The sequence below is a fragment of the Camelina sativa genome, chromosome 16 (genome assembly GCF_000633955.1).
Source record: "Camelina sativa cultivar DH55 chromosome 16, Cs, whole genome shotgun sequence".
Lineage (NCBI taxonomy): Eukaryota > Viridiplantae > Streptophyta > Magnoliopsida > Brassicales > Brassicaceae > Camelina > Camelina sativa.
Window position 1 is genome coordinate 28,219,056 of NC_025700.1, and position 11,203 is coordinate 28,230,258.

Below are 11,203 nucleotides of genomic sequence, written 5' to 3' on the forward strand. Positions count from 1 at the left end.
CGATCGTGCATGCAAAACCCATTGATCAATGAATTATAAGTGACAATATTAGGATCTATAGACCTTTTGATCATCTCCTCGTACAATTTCTCAGCTTCTAGAAGCTTCCCCTCCTTCACAAACGCATCGATCAATGCATTGAACGTAACTACATTGGGGTTGGTTTTCTTTTCAATCATATCTCTAAGTAGTTGAGAGGCATCAGTCCATCTTCCGTAATTACAAAGGCAACTAATGAGGGAGTTGTAGGTAACAACATCGGCCCTAATTCCTTTGCTTTCCATTTTGTTGAACAGGTTGAGTGCATCATTCACATGTTTGTATTTGCAGAGACCATCGATGACTGTGTTGTAGATGACAACATCAGCCTCTATTTTCCCTTCATCCATCTTCTTGAGCAGATTTAAAGCCAAATCAATATCACCTCTCTTACATAATCCGTTTACTACCGTACCATAAGTAACCAGATCTGGTTGACAACCTCTTTGAACCATCCGGTCAACTAAAGCCACCGCTTCTGAAGCTTTGTTGTGAAGAAAAAGACCATGTATTAGAGTGTTAAATGTAACAGTATCAGGTTTATATCCAATTGCCACCATCTGATCAACCAAAGCAACGGCATCAGAAATCCTATTCCTGTGACAGAAACCATTGAGAAGAGAAGAAAGCGTGACAATGCTGGGCTCATACCCGAGTTTCATCATCTTCCCAAGAAGAGCTAAAGCAAGAGAGAGCTGAGAGCGGCGGCAGAAACAGTTAACGAGAATACTGTAAGTATAGAGATCATGTGCAATTCCCAAATTCTGCATCTGCTCTCCCAAAGAGATGACAACATCAAACTTGTTCATCTTAGCAATAGCACTCAACAGTTTGCTGAACTCAATGATGGAAGGCAAAGGACGAGACTTGACCATAACACTGAACAGATAAACAGCATCATCTAACTTTAAGTCACTCAGCCCATTTCTACTCAATTTCTCTCTGTAATCATCACTGCCACCAGAAAAATCTCTTTCTCCCCAGCAACAGGAACCGCAAAGATTAAAGGAAAAAGGAACAGTTCGAGGATTACCTTTCCCCTGAAGATTCCGGCGAACAAATCTCTTCGCCGTTGATGAAATCGATCTCTGCATCTTATCGATTTGAGTTCTTTCTCAGGCTCAAGTCACACCTCTCACCTCTCACTCACTCTGCAAATCGCAAAAGAGCCCTATAGCCAGCCCTCTTTTACACGGAGAGAAACGCTAACCGGTGAAGCCCTGGTTTAGAACCCGGTTTACATTGGAACTGGTATGTTTGTCATTGATCTCAATCGGTTTAGTACTACTAAGTAAACCGGTTTTACAAAGTGATATATAACTAATGTTAGTCAATTTCTCTAATTACTTTGGTAGAGATAATTGGTGATGGCTATTTTGGTTCCTCCAAATACGGTATGTATCATTGATATGTCTTACAAAACTGAACTGACTTCATTGTTGGTGGGGTAACAAAGGGATGGAATTAATTGAATTTAAATCAAATAGCTGCCTATTTACAAGCAAAGGGATGTTTTCTCATATCATTATACAACGACTAGAGAGAATCTTGGATTAAAACTTCTCTTACAATGGTCTATTTTGATAAGACAGCAACATTTGCAATTGGATTGGCCTCTGCGTCTGGTAGCTAAGAATGTTATTTCTTAGAATTAATGACTTTTTTAAGTTTCACTTTCAGAAGAACGCCCAAGACTTTTATGGTCTCATTCAAGGCAAGCAAAGACGATAAAAGCCTCATTATACATTGCAGCAAAGCTGAGATACCACACCTGGATATTACATCAAGCAGTATCGGTTGGCATACATCCTCTACCTGAATCAATTGTTGTATTTACATCTCCAGAGGCCTGAGCATATATATAAATAGCCTCCTACCTCCAACAATACTTCAACACCAATATGACTCTCGAGTGAAGTGACATATTTTGGAGGACTAACACGGTGTCAGTGGCTTTATGATTGATATGCTACCATACTGCAATCCCGAAAAGGTAAAAGATTAGAACTTACATATATAGCAAACAACATTTGAAGTCTGAAATTCACATGATATAAGCTTCTATGACTTTGAGAATCATTCTTGTTGTTAACTGGACAACAGCTGTATGCATCAGCTCTTAAGAGCCTCAAACCTAGCAGGAAAATAACAAATAGAATCAGAGAGATTCCATCAAGTGCAGACATAACAACAAACGAAAATTTCTAAATAGAATATCAGCAGAAACGGTTTCAAGCAAAATTAGTTACTAACTTTGTTCCATACCACTTTCAAACCCAAAACTAGACAAGCGTATTTAAAATCACAATTTCACATTACTTTTGCATTGTGAGGGAGAAGTAAAAATATAACAATCAATCAACCTAGTTAAGAAAGAAAAAAAGATGAAACGATGGGAACTTACATATAACAAGACTATTCTTGTTGAAGTCTGAAATCTTCATGATAGGAGCTTCTCAGTCTTTGAAGACTATTCTTGTTGAAGTCTAAAATCATGATAGATGCTTCAAACTATTTTAGGAAAGCATATCAAGGAAGCTTTTGTCTAGTCTCCCATCATGCAACATATTTGTGACCAAGACAATGGTTGAAGCATCTCCAGCAAACCCGCAGCTCCTCATTTCTTTGATGAGTTCAGCTGATGTGGCTTTGTCACTATCTCTAAGCTGTGCCCTGATCAACGTATTATATGCACCGCTATCTGGAAGAGGCCCATCTACTTTCATTTCTCTGAACAAGGCATCCGCTTCTTGCATTAAGCGTTTCCTACATAATCCTGAGATCAGTGTAGTGTAGGTTACAACATCAGGCTTCAATCCTTTAAGGCTGAGGCTGCAAAATAAATCCCACCCTTCTTCCACCCTACTAGCCTTGCACATCCCATCAATCATAGTACTATATACACAAATATCAAGTTCCATTTCACTCTTTTGCATATCTCGAAATATGACCAACGCTTTCTCTAGCATCCCATAATTACAAAGTCCACCTAATAAGATGTTGTATGTCGTAATATTGGGATGCACACCATCAGAAACCATCTGTTTGAATACCATTTGGGCATAATTACAGTCACCAGCTTGAAAAAACCCTTGGATAAGTGTGTTGTAAGTGACGGTGTCGCCAATCAATCCTCTTTGAGCCATCCCGCGGAAGATTTCCATACCCTCTTCTACTCTCTTAGATTTACAAAATCCCTTTATTAGAGTATTATAAGTCACTACATCTGGAAAACAACTTTTGCTAACCATCAAAGAAAACATCTGTTTGGCCTCGTCTAGGCGATTGTGCATGCAAAGTCCGTTGATTAATGAGTTGTAAGTGAAAATATTAGGATCTATTGACCTTTTGATTATCTCATTGTACAATTTTTCAGCCTGCAAAAGGTTCCCCTCCTTCATATGCGCATCGATCAATGAGCTGAAAGTAACGGCGTCTGGGTTGATATCCCTTTCAATCATATCACTAAGTAACCGAGAGGCATCACCCCATCTTCTGTAATTACAAAGACAACTTATGAGGGAGTTGTAGGTAACAGCATCAGGTCTAATTCCTTTGCTTTCCATTTTGTTGAACAGGTCAATTGCATCATTTACATGCTTGTATTTGCAAAGAGCATCGATGACTGTGTTGTAGATTACAACATTGGCCTCTATATTCGCTTTCTCCATCTTCTTGAGCAGATTTAAAGCCAAGTCAGTGTCACCTCTTTTACAGATTCCGTTTACTACTACACCGTAAGTAACTAGGTCCGGTTGACAACCTTTCAAAGCCATCCGTTCAACTAAAGCCACAGCTGAAGCGGATGCTTTGTTGTGGAGAAAAAGCCCATGAACCAGAGTTGTAAATGTCACCGTCCCGCAAGGATATCCCATGTCCACCATCTGATCAACCAAAGCTACGGCATCCCAAATCCTCTTACTGTGACAGAGACCATTGACAAGAGAAGAAAGTGTAACAATGCTGGGCTCATAACCGAGTTTCATCATCTTCCCAAGCATTGCCATAGCAAGAGAGAGTTGGGAGCGTCGGCAGAAACAGTTAACGAAAATACTGTAAGTATAGAGATCATGTGCAATTCCCAAATTCTGCATCTGCTCCCCCAAAGAGATGACAACATCAAACTTGTTCATCTTAGCAATTGCACTCAACAGTTTACTGAACTCAACAATGGAAGGTAAGGGACTAGACCTGACCATGTCATCGAACAGAGCAATAGCATCATCTAACTTAATAATATCATGTAATTTCCCATTTCTACTCAGTTTCTCTCTGTAATCAGCATAACTCACACCAGCAAAAGATCGTCTTCCCCAGCAAAAAACAGGAGCAGCCCCAAGATTACCTTTCACCACCAGAGTATGCTGCTGCAGAACTCTCCTGCCCACAACCGCAACCGCAACCGAGCCCCTCATCCTCTCCGATCGCTTCGGAACAACAATAATCAAATTGAAGAATCGAACAAGGTAGGTAGTAGAGGAGCGAGAGAGAAAGAGAGAGAGAGAAACCCTATAACTGAAGCAGTCGGTTCAATGTTGATTCTATTGCAACCGGCAACCGGTTTTATTATGTCTTAGTCTCTCAGATAGTCAGATTAAAAGACTTTAACCAGTTAAATTATTTTCCTTAAAACTTTGTTTTGGGCAAAGAGTACTTACAACAAACGTTAGTTCCAGTTTTGGTGATATAATACTTTTGAATGTTCTTGGATACACTAGTTAACTCCTCTGATTTTCAGGTTCTTCTCTGCTTTTAGAATCAATCACTAGTTAACTCATCTGGTTTAGTGTTTTTTTGCATCCATTGAATTTAAAGTCTTTTTATTCTTACATGAAGAAAAAATTGAAATTTTGACTCTTGAGAATGTTAACTAGTGATTCTAGACAGGAGAATGAAATGCCAAAGAAAAGTAGAGTTCTGTGTCATTCAAAGACTTGCGATAACGGAGAAGACTCTTCTCGCATTACTGAAATATAATGCAGGTCAGTTTCTTTTAAAGTCTGAAAATCATTCTCTTCTCTCTACGATATCTTGCTTTCGCTCTATAATATAATTTCCGTATTATGCAAGGTTACCTAACTCAGTTATAACCTTACAAGTTTGCTAAACAAAATTAGTAGTTAACTCTGTTTTCACTACACGCTGTCAAATCCGAAACTAGGCAGGAGTATTTCAAATCACAATCTCAAAATACAGATACGGTCTTGTAAAGATATAACAATCTATCAACCTAGTCAGAAAAAAAAATAATGAAAAGATCTGAACTTACATACAACAAAAATCAATTGAAGTCTTAAATCTTCATTATATGAGCTTCTCAGTCTTTGAAGACTACTATTCTTGTCTCAACAAAACAACAAGTATGTTTGCGATCAACTCTTGTACGTAACGGTTAACCTAGAAAGAAAATAACAAATATAATCCAGTCATATTTTATAATGATCGGACATTATTACAACAACAACTTCTCATTTGAATAGAAGCAAAAACGTCAACTCAGCTCACTTCTTATCTCTCCAGGATGATGAAACTGTTTTTAAGAAAGCATATCGAGGAAGCTTTTGTCCAATCTCCCATCATGTAACATATTAGTCACCAAGCCAAAGGTCGAAGCATCTCCAGCAAACCCGCAACTTCTCATTTCGTTGCTGAGTTCTGCTGATGCGACTTGTTCACCATCTCTAAGGTGCGCCCTAATCAGCGTATTATAGGTACCACTACTTGGGAGAATCCCATCTTCTTTCATTTTTCTGAACAAGGCATCCGCTTCTTGCATTAATTGTTTCCTACAAAATCCGGAGATCATTGTTGTGTAGGTTACAACATTAGGTTTCACTCCTTTAAGGCTGAGGCTACGAAATAAATCCCACGCTTCTCCCACCATACCAGCCTTGCACATCCCATCAATCATAGTAGTATATGTAATAATATCAAGTTCCATTTTACTCTTTTGCATGTCCTTGAATATGACCAATGTTGTCTCTAGCTTCCCGTTATTACAAAGACCATCTAATAAGATGCTGTACGTCATAAGACTGGTAGGCACACGATCAGAAACCATCTGTTTGAATACCATTTGGGCATAATCACAGTCGCCATCCTGAAAAAACCCTTGGATAAGAGTTGTGTAAGTGACTGTGTTGCCAACCAACCCTCTTTGAGACATCTTGCGGAAGACTTCCATACCTTCTTCCACTCTCTTAGACTTGCAAAATCCCTTTATAAGAGTATTATATGTCACTACATCTGGGAGACAATCCTTGCTAACCATGAGCTCAAACATATGCTTAGCCTCGTTTAGACGATCGTGCATGCAAAACCCGTTGATCAATGAATTGTAAGTGACAATATTAGGATCTATAGACCTTTTGATCATCTCCTCGTACAATTTCTCAGCTTCTAGAAGCTTCCCCTCCTTCACAAATGCATCGATCAATGCATTGAACGTAACTACATTGGGGTTGGTTTTCTTTTCAATCATATCTCTAAGTAGTTGAGAGGCATCAGTCCATCTTCCGTAATTACAAAGGCAACTAATGAGGGAGCTGTAGGTAACAACATTGGCTCTAATTCCTTTCTTCTCCATTTCGTTGAACAAGTTGAGTGCATCATCCACATGTTTGTATTTGCAAAGAGCATCGATGACTGTGCTGTAGATGACAACATCAGCCTCTATTTTCCCTTCATCCATCTTCTTGAGCAGATTTAAAGCCAAATCAATATCACCTCTCTTACATAATCCGTTTACTACCGTACCATAAGTAACCAGATCTGGTTGACAACCTCTTTGAACCATCCGGTCAACTAAAGCCACTGCTTCTGAAGCTTTGTTGTGAAGAAAAAGGCCATGGATAAGAGTGTTAAATGTAACAGTATTAGGTTGATATCCCATTGCCACCATCTGATCAACCAAAGCTACGGCATCAGAAATCCTATTCCCGTGACAGAAACCATTGACAAGAGAAGAAAGCGTGACAACATCGGGCTCATAGCCGAGTTTCATCATCTTCCCAAGAAGACCTAAAGCAAGAGGGAGTTGAGAGGAGCGGCAGAAACAGTTAATGAGAATACTGTAAGTATAGAGACTGTGTGAAATTCCCAGATTCTGCATCTGCTCACCCAAGGAGATGACAACATCGAACTTTTTCATCTTAGCAATGGCACTCAACAATTTGTGAAAATCAACAGTGGAAGGGCGTGGACGAGACTTGACCATGTCACCGAACAACCCAATTGCACCATCTAACTTCAGATCACTCATCCCATTTCTCAATATCTCTCTATGACCAGAAAAAGCTCGTCCAGGGAAAAGAGAAAAAGTACCTTTAACCAGATTAAGCTGATGCCCAAATCTCTTCCCCGTAGGCGGATGCACAAATCTCTTCATCTTCTCCCAATAATTTTTTGCTTCCGAAATGAATCTCTCCTTCGAATTAGAACCCTAGAGGAATCTCCGATTTGGGGGAATTGTTAAATTTGAATCATGAATTGGTTTTACAAATAATTTTGAGCTAGTTTAATGTCGGTTCACAGATATCTGGTTATCTAGAAACCTTTTTCTTGAACCAACTGGGATTATTCTATTTAACCAATTAACTAAATTTTAACCCACCACGGGGATAATTTTTTTATAATTATTAAGAACAATGTTGTATTTTTTTATAATTTCTTTTAATTAATATTTAGATTTTATAATTTTAGTTGGAATACACTTTTTATGTTTGATACGGGTTATGATTAGCATAATATCTCTATCAGTCTAAAATATTGTGTGTTTTAGTAGATCACCCGTAAAAGATTATATAATCATATTTATGTAAATCTTAAACCGCTCTATAATATGATTTGCAAAAATTTAATTTCTTTTAGCAATTTAAAATTATGTAGAAAATTTATCTCATGATATCGTGTATGTGGGTTGAATTTGAGAGAACTATAAGTATGTGTATTTTGTACTATAATAAAACTCATATTTTGTCAAATAATTATATTATTAAAATACATTAATAATTGTAATTATATTTAAAAATTTGAGACTTAACACAAATCATTGTTGAGTAGCCAGTCAACAATACATTGATACATTATATAATCGATCAATTTAATTGAAGTATAATATGTATATTTATTAATTAACTTTTAGTATTATTTTTATCAAGTAATTCAAATAATTTAGATGACTAAATACATATATTAATTTATGTATCATACAAAATAAAATGCAGAGAAAATATTATTTGTGGCATAACTGAAAATTTAAATTTACTTAAAATTATCTTTTGATGTTAAGTATAGAAATACAGATTTGGAATAAATTGAATAATTATGTATGTGTTCATGTTTGCTTCTGGCTTTGGTTGTCTTCTTCGGCTCCTTAAATCTCTGCATCTAAGACCAAATCGGCGGCGATTTACTGAGGCTCTCCTCTTGACAACGGCAACTTCATCTTGTCGGTCGCGTCTCTCATTCCCCTGATTGCTTGAATACGTCTAAGTGATGGCTCTTTCCGATGGTCTAGCTTGCGTTAGATTTGTTGCTCGGTTTGGTTCATTGCGGTTAGATTCAAAATAACAATTGATCTCCTCTGATCGTGGCTGACAGATCTCTTCTCCGACTTCAAATTTTTTTCATCTCGCTAAAATGTGCTCCAAATGAATCGGCCATTAGAGCAGGTTAAGTTTCTTTGCTTTTGTTTCAAAGAAAATGTGGTTGAGTTTGGTGAGTTTAGGTGATGTGAATGAAGAGTTATAGTGTTTAGGTGAAGGTAGGGTTTTTCATTTAAGAATTACAAAAAAAGTGTAGAGCAAGTTTAAAAGATTTTGCAAATAATTTTGAATTGGAAATAGTATTGGATATATGCGATTGTGCTTGTACATTCATTGAGAAGATATTCATATTTTCAAATCGTCAAACTACAATTGGAAAACAAAATCTTTTTTTTTTTGAATAAAAGGAAAACAAAATCTATCTTACCATATTAATAGGAAATATATTAATTTTAAAATAAACATATTCATTGTGTTATTGGAATAATTTCTGTTATTGAGAAAATCTTAGAACTTATCTTACCTTATTTGTAGACTTGGTCTTTAATTTACATATAATGTTTTTTTTTTCATCTAGAATTTTATTATTGGAACCATTACAACTTAGGATTACAAACTAAACCAGCGGAAAAACATAATATCCCCGGAGTTTAAAGCCGGCGGAAGAACAAGATATCCCCAAAGTCTAAAGCCCTATGTAAGGGAAGCTAACAACTGCAAATACAGGACTAATTCGGTAACAACTGTAAGTATAGAGACTGTGTGAAATTCCCAGATTCTGCATCTTCTCCCCAAGGAGATGACAACATCGAACTTTTTCATCTTAGCAATGGCACTCAACAATTTGTTAAAATCAACAGTGGAAGGGCGTGGACGAGACTTGACCATGTCACCGAACAACCCAATTGCATCGTCTAACTTCAAATCACTCAGCTTATTTCTCAATATCTCTCTATGACCAGAAAAAACTCGTCCGGAGAAAAGAGAAAGAGTACCTTTAACCAGATTAAGCGGATGCACAAATCCCTTCCCCGTAAACGGATGCACAAATCTCTTCATCTTCTCCAAAAAAAAATTTTTGCTTCCGAATTGAATCTCCCCGTAGCTTCGAATCAAAACTCTAGAAAACTCTCCGATTTGGGGGAATTCTTAAATTTGAATCAGAATTGGTTTTACATATCAACCGAATAATTTCGAGCTGGTTCAATGTCGGTTCACAGATAGATATCCGGTTCTCTAGAAACCTTTTCTTGAACCAACGGGATTATTCCATTTAACAAATTAATTAGCTATCATCCAATTAAAGAAGAGGTCAAATTGTTTACGTTGGAACAGCCAGAAACTTTTCAGACAAAAAAGTACGCTTATCTTATCTCCGAACCGGTTCAACCGAATCAGCACAACACGCTGCGTTTCACTTCCCACACAACCTTTCAACAGTAGAATTGTGTAATAAGGAAGTTAAAATATATAAACTCTTCCAACTTCAAACTCAAAAAAGTTTACATTTGGACCTAAACAATGAAACAAAGAGCCTAAACTGGTAGTACTTAATATTTTACCCTCTCTTTTTTTTTTCTCTTTACATTGAGTTTTCTAATTTACGCCCCCAAAGATTCTACAAGAGGTTTAAAAAACTACAAAAAGAACAGCTTTTTTAAACCTCTACACTAACACCAAACTCCGGTTTGCAACTTAAACCTGCATCAACCGGTCCTTACACGAGCTCGGATACACAACTACAGAATCTAGACACAGCCCGCCTTTAGTATGCGTGCAATCAATCTGAGTCATCGAGAACTTAATCTTCGTCGATGAATTTTTTGATTTACTGACCACAAAGTCTCCAGCATGGTGATGACTCCAATTCCCTGCTTCGGTTAACATGCATTGGGATGAAGAATGCTGACCATCTTCAGTTGAGAGTTGAAACCGAACAGGTTTAATGTTCCAGCCGTGAACCTGTTCTGTGTCACAAACCCTCCAACCAAACCGCTTCCCTGGTTTGCCTAGATGAAGCCTGAAGAAAACACTGTACGTTCCAGCTGGGAATGGGAAATCAATTTCTCCATCAACTTGAAACCACCAGATTTGTTGAACATATGCTACTGAAGAGAATCTGCAGGAATCATCAACAAATACGATATCGTCAAAATTAAGAATCACAGTAACGCAAAAACATTAGCCAAAAGTTTGGATTTTGTATCCAATTCAGCCTTACTACACTTCACAATCATAGCAAACATCAATCAATAATTTTACCAACGACACAAGAAATCAGAGGAAAGATCAAAACTTTGAACAGAAGAAACAACAACAACAACAAAAAACAAAATTAAATCACATCTGAAAACTATAGCATCACAAACATTAGGTTTTAAGTTAGGATTTGAATCCATTAACATCCTTAATTCAACTAAAACAATGTCGCCTTTTTCAATCATACACTAATTGAACCAACGAATCTAACAAGAACACAGAGGAAAAATACAAAACTTTGCACATAAAACTACAAAAACCAAACCTTGGAACACCCAACAAACACAAGCCGCCATATGCATGAAAACATCATCGGATCTAATGAAAAAAAACTGATTTTTTTTTGGGGGGGGGGGGGG

At 37.2% G+C, this 11,203-nt stretch overlaps 3 protein-coding genes and 1 pseudogene across 4 annotated transcripts in view; all 4 read right to left on the reverse strand.

The window, feature by feature from the left end:
- The window catches only part of LOC104754144, a 2,383-nt pseudogene extending 1,250 nt beyond the window's left edge, over nucleotides 1–1,133 (reverse strand).
- Nucleotides 2,556–4,454, reverse strand: LOC104752972 (pentatricopeptide repeat-containing protein At1g63070, mitochondrial-like). The gene is made up of 2 exons (XM_019237878.1): nucleotides 3,385–4,454; nucleotides 2,556–3,282 (listed from the first exon to the last, which is right to left on the reverse strand). Exons 1-2 carry the CDS (start codon nucleotides 4,452–4,454, stop codon nucleotides 2,556–2,558), a joined length of 1,797 nt encoding a protein of 598 aa, XP_019093423.1.
- On the reverse strand, nucleotides 5,576–7,318 carry LOC104754145 (pentatricopeptide repeat-containing protein At1g63130, mitochondrial-like). Of its 2 annotated transcripts, XM_019238121.1 has the most exons (2): nucleotides 7,019–7,315; nucleotides 5,576–6,940 (listed from the first exon to the last, which is right to left on the reverse strand). In XM_019238121.1, exons 1-2 carry the CDS (start codon nucleotides 7,298–7,300, stop codon nucleotides 5,576–5,578), a joined length of 1,647 nt encoding a protein of 548 aa, XP_019093666.1. In that variant the 5' UTR covers nucleotides 7,301–7,315. The 2 variants fall into 2 exon arrangements, with proteins under 2 accessions (XP_019093666.1, XP_010474591.2); XM_010476289.2 differs by having other exon boundaries at nucleotides 5,576–7,318.
- Nucleotides 10,039–11,203, reverse strand: part of LOC104752973 (F-box protein PP2-A11-like) — a 2,064-nt gene continuing 899 nt past the window's right edge. Inside the window, exon 3 of the mRNA XM_010475234.2 lies at nucleotides 10,039–10,717. Within this exon, the coding sequence (XP_010473536.1) occupies nucleotides 10,281–10,717 (437 nt within the window). The 3' untranslated portion in view covers nucleotides 10,039–10,280. The remainder of the gene's footprint in view (nucleotides 10,718–11,203) is intronic.

Bases quoted from the DNA above. Each gene is read 5' to 3' on its own strand.
- LOC104752972 (XM_019237878.1), bottom strand. From the start codon at position 4,454: ATGAGGGGCTCGGTTGCGGTTGCGGTTGTGGGCAGGAGAGTTCTGCAG. The intron at 3,283-3,384 runs GTCAATAGATCC...TTTGATGGTTAG, and splicing joins TACAATGAGATAATCAAAAG to CAAAAGTTGTTTTCCAGATG.
- LOC104754145 (XM_010476289.2), bottom strand. From the start codon at position 7,300: ATGAGTGATCTGAAGTTAGATGGTGCAATTGGGTTGTTCGGTGACATG.